This window comes from Salvelinus fontinalis, chromosome 12 (genome assembly GCF_029448725.1).
Source record: "Salvelinus fontinalis isolate EN_2023a chromosome 12, ASM2944872v1, whole genome shotgun sequence".
NCBI classification, from domain to species: domain Eukaryota; kingdom Metazoa; phylum Chordata; class Actinopteri; order Salmoniformes; family Salmonidae; genus Salvelinus; species Salvelinus fontinalis.
This window is the reverse complement of record NC_074676.1, coordinates 57,676,540-57,691,547: the sequence shown is the minus strand read 5'-3', so window position 1 is coordinate 57,691,547 and position 15,008 is coordinate 57,676,540. Positions and strand designations below refer to the sequence as shown.

General features: G+C 48.7%; 1 protein-coding gene across 2 annotated transcripts in view; it reads left to right on the top strand.

The window, feature by feature from the left end:
• The window catches only part of LOC129867631 (tyrosine-protein kinase RYK-like), a 211,725-nt gene that overhangs the window by 106,813 nt on the left and 89,904 nt on the right, over positions 1-15,008 (top strand). For both annotated transcript variants that reach the window (XM_055941157.1, XM_055941154.1), the window contains exon 7: positions 3,177-3,277. In XM_055941157.1, coding sequence (XP_055797132.1) covers positions 3,177-3,277 — 101 coding nt within the window. The remainder of the gene's footprint in view (positions 1-3,176; positions 3,278-15,008) is intronic.

Below are 15,008 nucleotides of genomic sequence, written 5' to 3'. Positions count from 1 at the left end.
TGTATGAAGGACTAGCAGACAGTAGGTCCCGACCAGAGAGAGCATTAGAGCAGCAGGGGGGGGGGGGGGGGTTCTCTATCTGTATGAAGGACTAGCAGACAGTAGGTCCCGACCAGAGAGAGCATTAGAGCAGGGGGGGGGTTCTCTATCTGTATGAAGGACTAGCAGACAGTAGGTCCTGACCAGAGAGAGCATTAGAGCAGGGGGGGGGGGGGGCTCTACCTGTATGAAGGACTAGCAGACATGGGGTATTTATGGGGTGCTGATGGGGTATGACAAATGGACTAAGCTCATGAGGCATTTTGTATATCAGTTATATTCTTCAAGAATAAGTGGGTGTGTTTAAATCATTTAAAAGTAAAAAAATAAATGAAGCAATTTCAGATTGAGCCTTTAAATACTTTAACTTCTTAATGTCTCAACAGCATAGCAGAACTGTTTTGCCCTATCAGAACCCAACATATAAGGCTGAATGACTGTTTATAACAGGAACAGGAAATCATGTATAGCTTCAAAATATATTCAAAAGCTGTCAACTATCTTGTCCATTTCACCATCTCAGTAGGTTTATGTATTAGACTTGGTCAAATGTAGGGTAAAGGAGCGCTTTCACGGACGGGAGGCCTGAGTGGAAAAACTTAGTCAACCTCCTGAGTTAGAGGACTTATCTTAGGCTGGAGCCTGTTATAGCATGACAATAGAGGACGTCCACCATGTTAAATGAGCCAGTTGGGTGGGGAGCGATAACAGACTGATCACATAGAGGATCTCCACCATGTTAAATGAGTCAGTTGGGTGGGGAGCGATAACAGACTGATCACATAGAGGACCTCCACCATGTTAAATGAGTCAGTTGGGTGGGGAGCGATAACAGACTGATCACATAGAGGACGTCCACCATGTTAAATGAGTCAGTTGGGTGGGGAGCGATAACAGACTGATCACATAGAGGACCTCCACCATGTTAAATGAGTCAATTGGGTGGGGATCGATCACAGACTGATCACATAGAGGACGTCCACCATGTTAAATGAGTCAGTAGGGTGGGGAGCGATAACAGACTGATCAGAGCATTGGCTTATTTTAATTGGTCGCTCTGGTTTTGTAAAAATGAGTTTAAGCTATTATTTTCATCTAGTGGCCACAATGAATGACACAAGGTTTGGTTCAGGACTGCAGCACTGCAGGTGGCGCTAAATCACCAATATTAGCTTTTATACTTTGTTTCAAACACATTAAAGAAGAAGAAAAATGTACTTATTCAAGCCGGAGATGGCCTCAATGGCCCTGCCTGTGATTTGATGGTGTAATACAACAATGAGTTGTCTAACAAAGTCTATGGTCTCGACAGAACAGGGTTACCCCAGGGCCACGTCAATAGGAGCAGAGCAGCTGGCAAATAGGAGCAGAGCAGGTGGCCAATAGGAGCAGAGCAGGTGTTTAGGTGGCCAATAGGAGCAGAGCAGGTGGCCAATAGGAGCAGAGCAGCTGTTTAGGTGGCCAATAGGAGCAGAGCAGCTGGCCAATAGGAGCAGAGCAGGTGTTTAGGTGTCCAATAGGAGCAGAGACGGCGTTACCTTTTATAATGATGTTTGTGAAGTGGCAGGTGTTGCTGTCTTCCTCCCTCTATCCCCCCCCCTCCTTGCTTTCTCCCTGAGTACTGTTCTCATCCCTCTCCCCTCTGTCCTTGCTTTCTCCCTGAGTACTGTTCTCATCCCTCTCCCCGCTTTCCTTGCTTTCTCCCTGAGTACTGTTCTCATCCCTCTCCCCTCTTTCCTTGCTTTCTCCCTGAGTACTGTTCTCATCCCTCTCCCCTCTGTCCTTGCTTTCTCCCTGAGTACTGTTCTCATCCCTCTCCCCTCCTTCCTTGCTTTCTCCCTGAGTACTGTTCTCATCCCTCTCCCCTCCTTCCTTGCTTTCTCCCTGAGTACTGTTCTCATCCCTCTCCCCTCTGTCCTTGCTTTCTCCCTGAGTACTGTTCTCATCCCTCTCCCCTCCTTCCTTGCTTTCTCCCTGAGTACTGTTCTCATCCCTCTCCCCTCTTTCCTTGCTTTCTCCCTGAGTACTGTTCCCATCCCTCTCCCCTCTTTCCTTGCTTTCTCCCTGAGTACTGTTCTCATCCCTCTCCCCTCCTTCCTTGCTTTTTCCCTGAGTACTGTTCTCATCCTTCTCCCCTCTGTCCTTGCTTTCTCCCTGAGTACTGTTCTCATCCCTCTCCCCTCCTTCCTTGCTTTCTCCCTGAGTACTGTTCTCATCCCTCTCCCCTCTTTCCTTGCTTTCTCCCTGAGTACTGTTCTCATCCCTCTCCCCTCCTTCCTTGCTTTCTCCCCGAGTACTGTTCTCATCCCTCTCCCCTCCTTCCTTGCTTTCTCCCTGAGTACTGTTCTCATCCCTCTCCCCTCCTTCCTTGCTTTCTCCCTGAGTACTGTTCTCATCCTTCTCCCCTCTTTCCTTGCTTTCTCCCTGAGTACTGTTCTCATCCCTCTCCCCTCCTTCCTTGCTTTCTCCCTGAGTACTGTTCTCATCCCTCTCCCCTCTTTCCTTGCTTTCTCCCTGAGTACTGTTCTCATCCCTCTCCCCTCCTTCCTTGCTTTCTCCCTGAGTACTGTTCTCATCCCTCTCCCCTCCTTCCTTGCTTTCTCCCTGAGTACTGTTCTCATCCCTCTCCCCTCCTTCCTTGCTTTCTCCCTGAGTACTGTTCTCATCCCTCTCCCCTCTTTCCTTGCTTTCTCCCTGAGTACTGTTCTCATCCCTCTCCCCTCTTTCCTTGCTTTCTCCCTGAGCACTGTTCTCATCCTTCTCCCCTCTGTCCTTGCTTTCTCCCTGAGTACTGTTCTCATCCCTCTCCCCTCCTTCCTTGCTTTCTCCCCGAGTACTGTTCTCATCCCTCTCCCCTCTTTCCTTGCTTTCTCCCTGAGTACTGTTCTCATCCCTCTCCCCTCCTTCCTTGCTTTCTCCCTGAGTACTGTTCTCATCCCTCTCCCCTCCTTCCTTGCTTTCTCCCTGAGTACTGTTCTCATCCCTCTCCCCTCCTTCCTTGCTTTCTCCCTGAGTACTGTTCTCATCCCTCTCCCTCCTTCCTTGCTTTCTCCCTGAGTACTGTTCTCATCCCTATCCCCTCCTTCCTTGCTTTCTCCCTGAGTACTGTTCTCATCCGTCTCCCCTCTGTGTTCCAGTGTTTCAGACAGTGGCAGTTCCCAGGGTCTGTCCCAGCCGTCCACCCAGACCACCCAGTACCTGAGAGCTGACACACCCAACAACGCCAGTGCTGTCACCAGTAAGACACACACACACACACACCAGCGCAGCTATGTACATGTCCACGCACACAAAAACACACAGAGACAGAAACAGTAAGATTCTTCCCAGTAACACACAGAATATAACAGCATCCACTTATCATCTTATAGTATCCAGTATCATCTTATAGTATCCAGTATCATCTTATAGTATCCAGTATCATCTTATAGTATCCAGTATCATCTTATCCAGTATCATCTTATAGTATCCAGTATCATCTTATAGTATCCAGTATCATCTTATAGTATCCAGTATCATCTTATAGTATCCAGTATCATCTTATAGTATCCAGTATCATCTTATAGTATCCAGTATCATCTTATCCAGTATCATCTTATAGTATCCAGTATCATCTTATAGTATCCAGTATCATCTTATAGTATCCAGTATCATCTTATAGTATCCAGTATCATCTTATCCAGTATCATCTTATCCAGTATCATCTTATAGTATCCAGTATCATCTTATCCAGTATCATCTTATAGTATCCAGTATCATCTTATAGTATCCAGTATCATCTTATCCAGTATCATCTTATAGTATCCAGTATCATCTTATAGTATCCAGTATCATCTTATAGTATCCAGTATCATCTTATAGTATCCAGTATCATCTTATAGTATCCAGTATCATCTTATAGTATCCAGTATCATCTTATCCAGTATCATCTTATAGTATCCAGTATCATCTTATAGTATCCAGTATCATCTTATAGTATCCAGTATCATCTTATCCAGTATCATCTTATCCAGTATCATCTTATCCAGTATCATCTTATAGTATCCAGTATCATCTTATCCAGTATCATCTTATAGTATCCAGTATCATCTTATCCAGTATCATCTTATAGTATCCAGTATCATCTTATAGTATCCAGTATCATCTTATAGTATCCAGTATCATCTTATCCAGTATCATCTTATAGTATCCAGTATCATCTTATCCAGTATCATCTTATAGTATCCAGTATCATCTTATAGTATCCAGTAACATTGTATCCAGTAACATTGTATCCAGTATCATCTTATAGTATCCAGTATCATCTTATAGTATCCAGTATCATCTTATAGTATCCAGTATCATCTTATAGTATCCAGTATCATCTTATAGTATCCAGTATCATCTTATAGTATCCAGTATCATCTTATAGTATCCAGTATCATCTTATAGTGTCCAGTATCATCTTATCCAGTATCATCTTATAGTATCCAGTATCATCTTATCCAGGATCATCTTATAGTATCCAGTATCATCTTATAGTATCCAGTATCATCTTATAGTATCCAGTATCATCTTATAGTATCCAGTATCATCTTATAGTATCCAGTATCATCTTATAGTATCCAGTATCATCTTATAGTATCCAGTATCATCTTATAGTATCCAGTATCATCTTATAGTATCCAGTATCATCTTATAGTATCCAGTATCATCTTATAGTGTCCAGTATCATCTTATCCAGTATCATCTTATAGTATCCAGTATCATCTTATCCAGGATCATCTTATAGTATCCAGTATCATCTTATAGTATCCAGTATCATCTTATAGTATCCAGTAACATCTTATAGTATCCAGTATCATCTTATAGTATCCAGTATCATCTTATAGTATCCAGTATCATCTTATGTATCAAGTATCATCTTATAGTGTCCAGTATCATCTTATCCAGTATCATCTTATAGTATCCAGTATCATCTTATCCAGGATCATCTTATAGTATCCAGTATCATCTTATCCAGTATCATCTTATAGTATCCAGTATCATCTTATCCAGGATCATCTTATAGTATCCAGTATCATCTTATCCAGTATCATCTTATAGTATCCAGTATCATCTTATCCAGTATCATCTTATAGTATCCAGTATCATCTTATAGTATCCAGTATCCTCTTATCCAGTATCATCTTATAGTATCCAGTATCATCTTATCCAGTATCATCTTATCCAGTATCATCTTATAGTATCCAGTAACATCTTATCCAGTAACATCTTATCCAGTAACATCTTATCCAGTAACATCTTATCCAGTAACATCTTATCCAGTAACATCTTATCCAGTAACATCTTATCCAGTAACATCTTATCCAGTAACATCTTATCCAGTAACATCTTATCCAGTAATATCTTATCCAGTAACATCTTATCCAGTAACATCTTATCCAGTAACATCTTATCCAGTAACATCTTATCCAGTAACATCTTATCCAGTATCATCTTATAGTATCCAGTATCATCTTATCCAGTATCATCTTATCCAGTATCATCTTATCCAGTATCATCTTATCCAGTATCATCTTATCCAGTATCATCTCATCCAGTATCATCTTATCCAGTATCATCTTATAGTATCCAGTGTCAGCTTATAGTATCCAGTGTCATCTTATAGTATCCAGTATCATCTTATAGTATCCAGTATCATCTTATCCAGTAACATCTTATCCAGTAACGTCTTATCCAGTACGACGTTTTTGGCTGATTTCTTTTGATTTTCCCATGATGTCAAGCAAAGAGGCACTGAGTTTGAAGGTAGGCCTTGAAATACATCCACAGGTACACCTCCAATTTACTCAAATGATGCCAATTAGCCTGTCAGAAGCTTCTAAAGCCATGACATCATTTTCTGGAATTTTCCAAGCTGTTTAATGGCACAGTCAACTTAGTGTATGTAAACTTCTTACCGAATGGAATTGTGATACAGATAGTTATAAGTGAAATAATCTGTCTGTAAACAATTGTTGGAAAAATGACTTGTGTCATGCACAAAGTAGATGTCCTAACTGACTTGCCAAAACTATAGTTTGTTAACAAGAAATGTGTGGAGTGGTTGAAAAACGAGTTTTAATGACTCCAACCTAAGTGTATGTAAACATCCGACTTCAACTGTATTAGGTGGGGACGTATTAGGGGGGGACGTATTAGGTGGGGACGTATTAGGGGGGGACGTATTAGGTGGGGACGTATTAGGTGGGGACGTATTAGGTGGGGACGTATTAGCGGGGACGTATTAGGGGGGGACGTATTAGGTGGGGACGTATTAGGTGGGGACGTATTAGGTGGGGACGTATTAGGGGGGGACGTATTAGGGGGGGACGTATTAGGGGGGGACGTATTAGGGGGGGACGTATTAGGTGGGGACGTATTAGGTGGGGACGTATTAGGTGGGGACGTATTAGGTGGGGACGTATTACGGGGGGACGTATTACGGGGGGACGTATTAGGGGGGGACGTATTAGGGGGGGACGTATTACGGGGGGACGTATTAGGGGGGGATGTATTAGGGGGGGATGTATTAGGGGGGGACGTATTAGGTGGGGACGTATTACGGGGGGACGTATTAGGGGGGGACGTATTAGGGGGGGACGTATTAGGTGGGGACGTAAGCTGTGGACGCCAAGTCTAGCTTGGTGCTGTCTTTAAAGCCTCAGGGAGGGTTGTGGTATAATGGGACATGGTCATATGTCTGTCTGTGTCTCTTCCTCTCTACAGCCTGATCTACTCTGTCACCAGAGCTGCATTCCTCCACCAAACAAGATAATGTCTGTGATGGGGAATCATCTCATTAGCTAAACTGGTGTCTGACGGTCGGGATAAACAAGACAGGATTGCCTAGGCATCCAGGTCCTTAAATGGCAATCTATTCCCCATGTAGGGCACTACTTTTTACCAGTCCAATGGGCCCTGATCAGAAGTAGTGCACTATAGAGAATCAGGTGCCATTTGGAACGCAGCCTCTGGGCCGGTGGACTTACGGTCCGTCTGGGCCGGTGGACTTACGGTCCGTCTGGGCCGGTGGACTTACGGTCCGTCTGGGCCGGTGGACTTACGGTCCGTCTGGGCCGGTGGACTTACGGTCCGTCTGGGCCGGTGGACTTACGGTCCGTCTGGGCCGGTGGACTTACGGTCCGTCTGGGCCGGTGGACTTACGGTCCGTCTGGGCCGGTGGACTTACGGTCCGTCTGGGCCGGTGGACTTACGGTCCGTCTGGGCCGGTGGACTTACGGTCCGTCTGGGCCGGTGGACTTACGGTCCGTCTGGGCCGGTGGACTTACGGTCCGTCTGGGCCGGTGGACTTACGGTCCGTCTGGGCCGGTGGACTTACGGTCCGTCTGGGCCGGTGGACTTACGGTCCGTCTGGGCCGGTGGACTTACGGTCCGTCTGGGCCGGTGGACTTACGGTCCGTCTGGGCCGGTGGACTTACGGTCCGTCTGGGCCGGTGGACTTACGGTCCGTCTGGTGGACTTACGGTCCGTCTGGGCCGGTGGACTTGCGGTCCGTCTGGGCCGGTGGACTTGCGGTCCGTCTATGTCGATGAGTTTGCCGTCCGTCTATGTCGGTGGGTTTGCCGTCCGTCCGGGCCGGTGGGTTTGCTGTCCGTCTGTCTTGTCCTCTAAACATGTCTGAGATGAGAAGGTAGATTAGGGGTAGTAGTAGTACAATTCTCTATTGTGGTAATATCTGGTGCCGGGAGGTAGGAGCTAGGGTGTACTCTCTGAAGACTTGGGTTTTTCCTCAGCCAATCTGATATCCCGATTTTGTGTTAGTTGTACTAGTCTAGTTATGAACCATTCGGATCAGGAGATACTGCTTGATTCCTTGCGTCCTCTCTCCTCACATTCTACTCAAAACCTCTTGGATGAGGTCAGAGCAGAGGGACGACGTGTTCCAGTTCCCGCCAATATCCAGGAACTTCACACAGCCATTGAAGAGGAGTGGGACAACATTCCACAGGCCACAATCAACAGCCTGATCAACTCTATGTGAAGGAGATGTGTCACGCTGCATGAGGCAAATGGTGGTCACACCAGATACTGACTGGTTCTCTAATCCACGCCCCTACTTTTAAATTAAAGTATCTGTGACCAACAGATGCATATCTGTATTCCCAGTCATGTGGAATCCATAGATTAGGACCTAATGAAATTATTTAAATTGACTGATTTCCTTATATGAACTGTAACTCGGTAAAATCTTATAAATTGTTGCATGTTGAGTTTATATTTTTCTTTGGCGCATGTGATAAGTAACATTTGATTTGACAGCAGACGTGGGGAATCAATGAGTTATTTTATAATGTAGACTCCGGCGGGGGTCAGTGTAATGATTGTAGTCAGACACTATAATGGTGGCTCTAACAAAAACACTTCCAATTTTCCTGGCCGGTAGAGAGAATGCTGCTCGAGGGTACTGGTGGTAGAGAGAGAACTGATCCAGGGTACTGGTGGTAGAGAGAGAACTGATCCAGGGTACTGGTGGTAGAGAGAGAACTGATCCAGGGTACTGGTGGTAGAGAGGGCTGATCCAGGGTACTGGTGGTAGAGAGAGAGCTGATCCAGGGTATTGGTGGTAGAGAGAGAGCTGATCGAGGGTACTGGTGGTAGAGAGAAGGCTGATCCAGGGTACTGGTGGCAGAGAGAGCTGATCCAGGGTACTGGTGGCAGAGAGAGCTGATCCAGGGTACTGGTGGCAGAGAGAGCTGATCCAGGGTACTGGTGGCAGAGAGAGCTGATCCAGGGTACTGGTGGTAGAGAGAGCTGATCCAGGGTACTGGTGGTAGAGAGAGCTGATCCAGGGTACTGGTGGTAGAGAGAGCTGATCCAGGGTACTGGTGGTAGAGAGAGCTTATCCAGGGTACTGGTGGTAGAGAGAGATGATCCAGGGTACTGGTGGTAGAGAGAGAGAGCTGATCCAGGGTACTGGTGGTAGAGAGAGAGAGCTGATCCAGGGTACTGGTGGTAGAGAGAGAGCTGATCCAGGGTACTGGTGGTAGAGAGAGAGCTGACCCAGGGTACTGGTGGTAGAGAGAGAGAGCTGATCCAGGGTACTGGTGGTAGAGAGAGAGCTGATCCAGGGTACTGGTGGTAGAGAGAGAGCTGACCCAGGGTACTGGTGGTAGAGAGAGAGCTGATCCAGGGTACTGGTGGTAGAGAGAAGGCTGATCCAGGGTACTGGTGGTAGAGAGAGAGCTGATCCAGGGTACTGGTGGTAGAGAGAGAGCTGATCCAGGGTACTGGTGGTAGAGGGGGAGCTGATCCAGGATAGTGGTGGCAGAGAGGGAGCTGATCCAGGGTACTGGTGGTAGAGAGGGAGCTGATCCAGGGTACTGGTGGTAGAGAGGGAGCTGATCCAGGGTACTGGTGGTAGAGAGGGAGCTGATCCAGGGTACTGGTGGTAGAGAGAGAGCTGATCCAGGGTACTGGTGGTAGAGAGAGAGCTGATCCTGGGTACTGGTGGTAGAGAGAGAGCTGATCCAGGGTACTGGTGGTAGAGAGGGAGCTGATCCAGGGTACTGGTGGTAGAGAGGGAGCTGATCCAGGGTACTGGTGGTAGAGAGAGAGCTGATCCAGGGTACTGGTGGTAGAGAGAGAGCTGATCCAGGGTACTGGTGGTAGAGAGAGAGCTGATCTAGGGTACTGGTGGTAGAGAGAGAGCAGATCCAGGGTACTGGTGGTAGAGGGGGAGCTGATCCAGGGTACTGGTGGTAGAGAGAGAGCTGATCCAGGGTACTGGTGGTAGAGGGAGAGCTGATCCAGGGTACTGGTGGTAGAGAGAAGGCTGATCCAGGGTACTGGTGGTAGAGGGGGAGCTGATCCAGGGTACTGGTGGTAGAGAGGGAGCTGATCCAGGGTACTGGTGGTAGAGGGGGAGCTGATCCAGGGTACTGGTGGTAGAGGGGGAGCTGATCCAGGGTACTGGTGGTAGAGGGGGAGCTGATCCAGGGTACTGGTGGTAGAGGGGGAGCTGATCCAGGGTACTGGTGGTAGAGGGGGAGCTGATCCAGGGTACTGGTGGTAGAGGGGGAGCTGATCCAGGGTACTGGTGGTAGAGGGGGAGCTGATCCAGGGTACTGGTGGTAGAGGGGGAGCTGATCCAGGGTACTGGTGTTAGAGGGGGAGCTGATCCAGGGTACTGGTGGTAGAGAGAGAGCTGATCCAGGGTACTGGTGGTAGAGAGAGAGCTGATCCAGGGTACTGGTGGTAGAGAGGGAGCTGATCCAGGGTACTGGTGGTAGAGAGAGAGCTGATCCAGGGTACTGGTGGTAGAGAGAGAGCTGATCCAGGGTACTGGTGGTAGAGAGAGAGCTGATCCAGGGTACTGGTGGTAGAGAGAAGGCTGATCCAGGGTACTGGTGGTAGAGGGGGAGCTGATCCAGGGTACTGGTGGTAGAGAGAGAGCTGATCCAGGGTACTGGTGGTAGAGGGGGAGCTGATCCAGGGTACTGGTGGTAGAGAGGGAGCTGATCCAGGGTACTGGTGGTAGAGGGGGAGCTGATCCAGGGTACTGGTGGTAGAGGGGGAGCTGATCCAGGGTACTGGTGGTAGAGGGGGAGCTGATCCAGGGTACTGGTGGTAGAGGGGGAGCTGATCCAGGGTACTGGTGGTAGAGGGGGAGCTGATCCAGGGTACTGGTGGTAGAGGGGGAGCTGATCCAGGGTACTGGTGTTAGAGGGGGAGCTGATCCAGGGTACTGGTGGTAGAGGGGGAGCTGATCCAGGGTACTGGTGTTAGAGGGGGAGCTGATCCAGGGTACTGGTGGTAGAGGGGGAGCTGATCCAGGGTACTGGTGGTAGAGAGCTGATCCAGGGTACTGGTGGTAGAGAGAGAGCTGATCCAGGGTACTGGTGGTAGAGAGAGCTGATCCAGGGTACTGGTGGTAGAGAGGGCTGATCCAGGGTACTGGTGGTAGAGAGAGAGCTGATCCAGGGTACTGGTGGTAGAGAGGGAGCTGATCCAGGGTACTGGTGGTAGAGGGGGAGCTGATCCAGGGTACTGGTGGTAGAGGGGGAGTTGATCCAGGGTACTGGTGGTAGAGAGAGAGCTGATCCAGGGTACTGGTGGTAGAGAGAGAGCTGATCCAGGGTACTGGTGGTAGAGAGCTGATCCAGGGTACTGGTGGTAGAGAGAGAGCTGATCTAGGGTACTGGTGGTAGAGAGAGAGCTGATCCAGGGTACTGGTGGTAGAGAGAGAGCTGATCCAGGGTACTGGTGGTAGAGAGAGAGCTGATCCAGGGTACTGGTGGTAGAGGGGGAGCTGATCCAGGGTACTGGTGGTAGAGGGGGAGCTGATCCAGGGTACTGGTGGTAGAGAGAGAGCTGATCCAGGGTACTGGTGGTAGAGGGGGAGCTGATCCAGGGTACTGGTGGTAGAGAGAGAGCTGATCCAGGGTACTGGTGGTAGAGAGAAAGCTGATCCAGGGTACTGGTGGTAGAGAGAGAGCTGATCCAGGGTACTGGTGGTAGAGGGGGAGATGATCCAGGGTACTGGTGGTAGAGAGAGAGCTGATCCAGGGTACTGGTGGGTAAATGTATTGTCCAATAGGAGAGCTGACCGTGTCACTTTTCAATAGAAATTGGGGATGAATGAAAAGCCTAACTACTTCAAAAGTTGATACTCTTTTTTTGTTTGAATGGAGTATTCTATCACAGGTATTATCCACCTGATTCCATAAATGTCTATTCATTCCATTTCCAATCATTCTATTAGACCAGGGGTGTCAAACTCATTCCACAGAGGGCCTAGTGTCTGCAGTTCTTTGGTTTTTCCTTTCAATTAAGACCTAGACAACCAGGTGAGGAGAGTTCCTTACTGAGAGCTAGACAACCAGGTGAGGGGAGTTCCTTACTGAGACAACCAGGTGAGGGGAGTTCCTTACTAAGACCTAGACAACCAGGTGAGGGGAGTTCCTTACTGAGAGCTAGACAACCAGGTGAGGGGAGTTCCTTACTGAGAGCTAGACAACCAGGTGAGGGGAGTTCCTTACTGAGACAACCAGGTGAGGGGAGTTCCTTACTGAGAGCTAGACAACCAGGTGAGGGGAGTTCCTTACTGAGACAACCAGGTGAGGAGAGTTCCTTACTGAGACAACCAGGTGAGGGGAGTTCCTTACTGAGACCACCAGGTGAGGGGAGTTCCTTACTGAGACCACCAGGTGAGGGGAGTTCAGTTCCTTACTGAGACCACCAGGTGAGGGGAGTTCCTTACTGAGACCACCAGGTGAGGGGAGTTCCTTACTGAGACCTAGACAACCAGGTGAGGGGAGTTCCTTACTGAGACCTAGACAACCAGGTGAGGGGAGTTCCTTACTGAGACCTAGACAACCAGGTGAGGGGAGTTCCTTACTGAGACAACCAGGTGAGGAGAGTTCCTTACTGAGACCTAGACAACCAGGTGAGGAGAGTTCCTTACTGAGACCTAGACAACCAGGTGAGGAGAGTTCCTTACTGAGACCTAGACAACCAGGTGAGGAGAGTTCCTTACTGAGACCTAGACAACCAGGTGAGGGGAGTTCCTTACTGAGACCTGGACAACCAGGTGAGGGTCCTAGACAACCAGGTGAGGGGAGTTCCTTACTGAGACCTAGACAACCAGGTGAGGGGAGTTCCTTACTGAGGCCTAGACAACCAGGTGAGGAGAGTTCCTTAATGAGACCTAGATACCCAGGTGAGGGGAGTTCCTTACTGAGACCTAGACAACCAGGTGAGGGGAGTTCCTTACTGAGACCTAGACAACCAGGTGAGGGGAGTTCCTTACTGAGGCCTAGACGACCAGGTGAAGGGAGTTCCTTACTGAGACCTAGACAACCAGGTGAGGGGAGTTCCTTACTGAGACAACCAGGTGAGGGGAGTTCCTTACTGAGACCTAGACAACCAGGTGAGGAGAGTTCCTTACTGAGACCTAGACAACCAGGTGATGGGAGTTACTTACTGAGACAACCAGGTGAGGGGAGTTCCTTAATGAGACCTAGACAACCAGGTGAGGGGAGTTCCTTACTGAGACCTAGACAACCAGGTGATGGGAGTTACTTACTGAGACCTAGACAACCAGGTGAGGGTCCTAGACAACCAGGTGAGGGCAGTTCCTTACTGAGACCTAGACAACCAGGTGAGGGGAGTTCCTTACTGAGACCTAGACAACCAGGTGAGGGGAGTTCCTTACTGAGACCTGGACAACCAGGTGAGGGGAGTTACTTACTGAGACAACCAGGTGAGGGGAGTTCCTTAATGAGACCTAGACAACCAGGTGAGGGGAGTTCCTTACTGAGACCTAGACAACCAGGTGAGGGGAGTTCCTTACTGAGACCTAGACAACCAGGTGATGGGAGTTACTTACTGAGACAACCAGGTGAGGGGAGTTCCTTAATGAGACCTAGACAACCAGGTGAGGGGAGTTCCTTACTGAGACCTAGACAACCAGGTGATGGGAGTTACTTACTGAGACAACCAGGTGAGGGGAGTTCCTTACTGAGACCTAGACAACCAGGTGAGGGGAGTTCCTTACTGAGACCTAGACAACCAGGTGAGGGGAGTTCCTTACTGAGACCTAGACAACCAGGTGAGGGGAGTTCCTTACTGAGACCTAGACAACCAGGTGAGGGGAGTTCCTTACTGAGACAACCAGGTGAGGGGAGTTCCTTACTGAGACCTAGACAACCAGGTGAGGGGAGTTCCTTACTGAGGCCTAGACAACCAGGTGAGGAGAGTTCCTTACTGAGACCAAGACAACCAGGTGAGGGGAGTTCCTTACTGAGACAACCAGGTGAGGGGAGTTCCTTACTGAGACCTAGACAACCAGGTGAGGGGAGTTCCTTACTGAGACCTAGACAACCAGGTGAGGGGAGTTCCTTACTGAGACCTAGACAACCAGGTGAGGGGAGTTCCTTACTGAGACCCAGACAACCAGGTGAGGGGAGTTCCTTACTGAGACCTAGACAACCAGGTGAGGAGAGTTCCTTACTGAGACCTAGACAACCAGGTGATGGGAGTTACTTACTGAGACAACCAGGTGAGGGGAGTTCCTTAATGAGACCTAGACAACCAGGTGAGGGGAGTTCCTTACTGAGACCTAGACAACCAGGTGAGGGGAGTTCCTTACTGAGACAACCAGGTGAGGGGAGTTCCTTACTGAGACCTAGACAACCAGGTGAGGAGAGTTCCTTACTGAGACAACCAGGTGAGGAGAGTTCCTTACTGAGACCTAGACAACCAGGTCAGGGGAGTTCCTTACTGAGACCTGGACAACCAGGTGAGGGGAGTTCCTTACTGAGACCTAGACAACCAGGTGAGGGGAGTTCCTTACTGAGACAACCAGGTGAGGGGAGTTCCTTACTGAGACCTAGACAACCAGGTGAGTAGAGTTCCTTACTGAGACCTAGACAACCAGGTGAGGGGGGTTCCTTACTGAGACCTAGACAACCAGGTGAGGAGAGTTCCTTACTGAGACCTAGACAACCAGGTGAGGAGAGTTCCTTACTGAGACAACCAGGTGAGGGGAGTTCCTTACTGAGACCTAGACAACCAGGTGAGGGGAGTTCCTTACTGAGACCTAGACAACCAGGTGAGGGGAGTTCCTTACTGAGACCTAGACAACCAGGTGAGGGGAGTTCCTTACTGAGACCTAGACAACCAGGTGAGGGGAGTTACTTACTGAGACAACCAGGTGAGGGGAGTTCCTTACTGAGACAACCAGGTGAGGGGAGTTCCTTACTGAGACCTAGACAACCAGGTGATGGGAGTTACTTACTGAGACAACCAGGTGAAGGGAGTTCCTTAATGAGACCTAGACGACCAGGTGAGGAGAGTTCCTTACTGAGACCTAGACAACCAGGTGATGGGAGTTACTTACTGAGACAACCAGGTGAGGGGAGTTCCTTAATGAGACCTAGACGACCAGGTGAGGAGAGTTCCTTACTGAGACCTAGACAACCAGG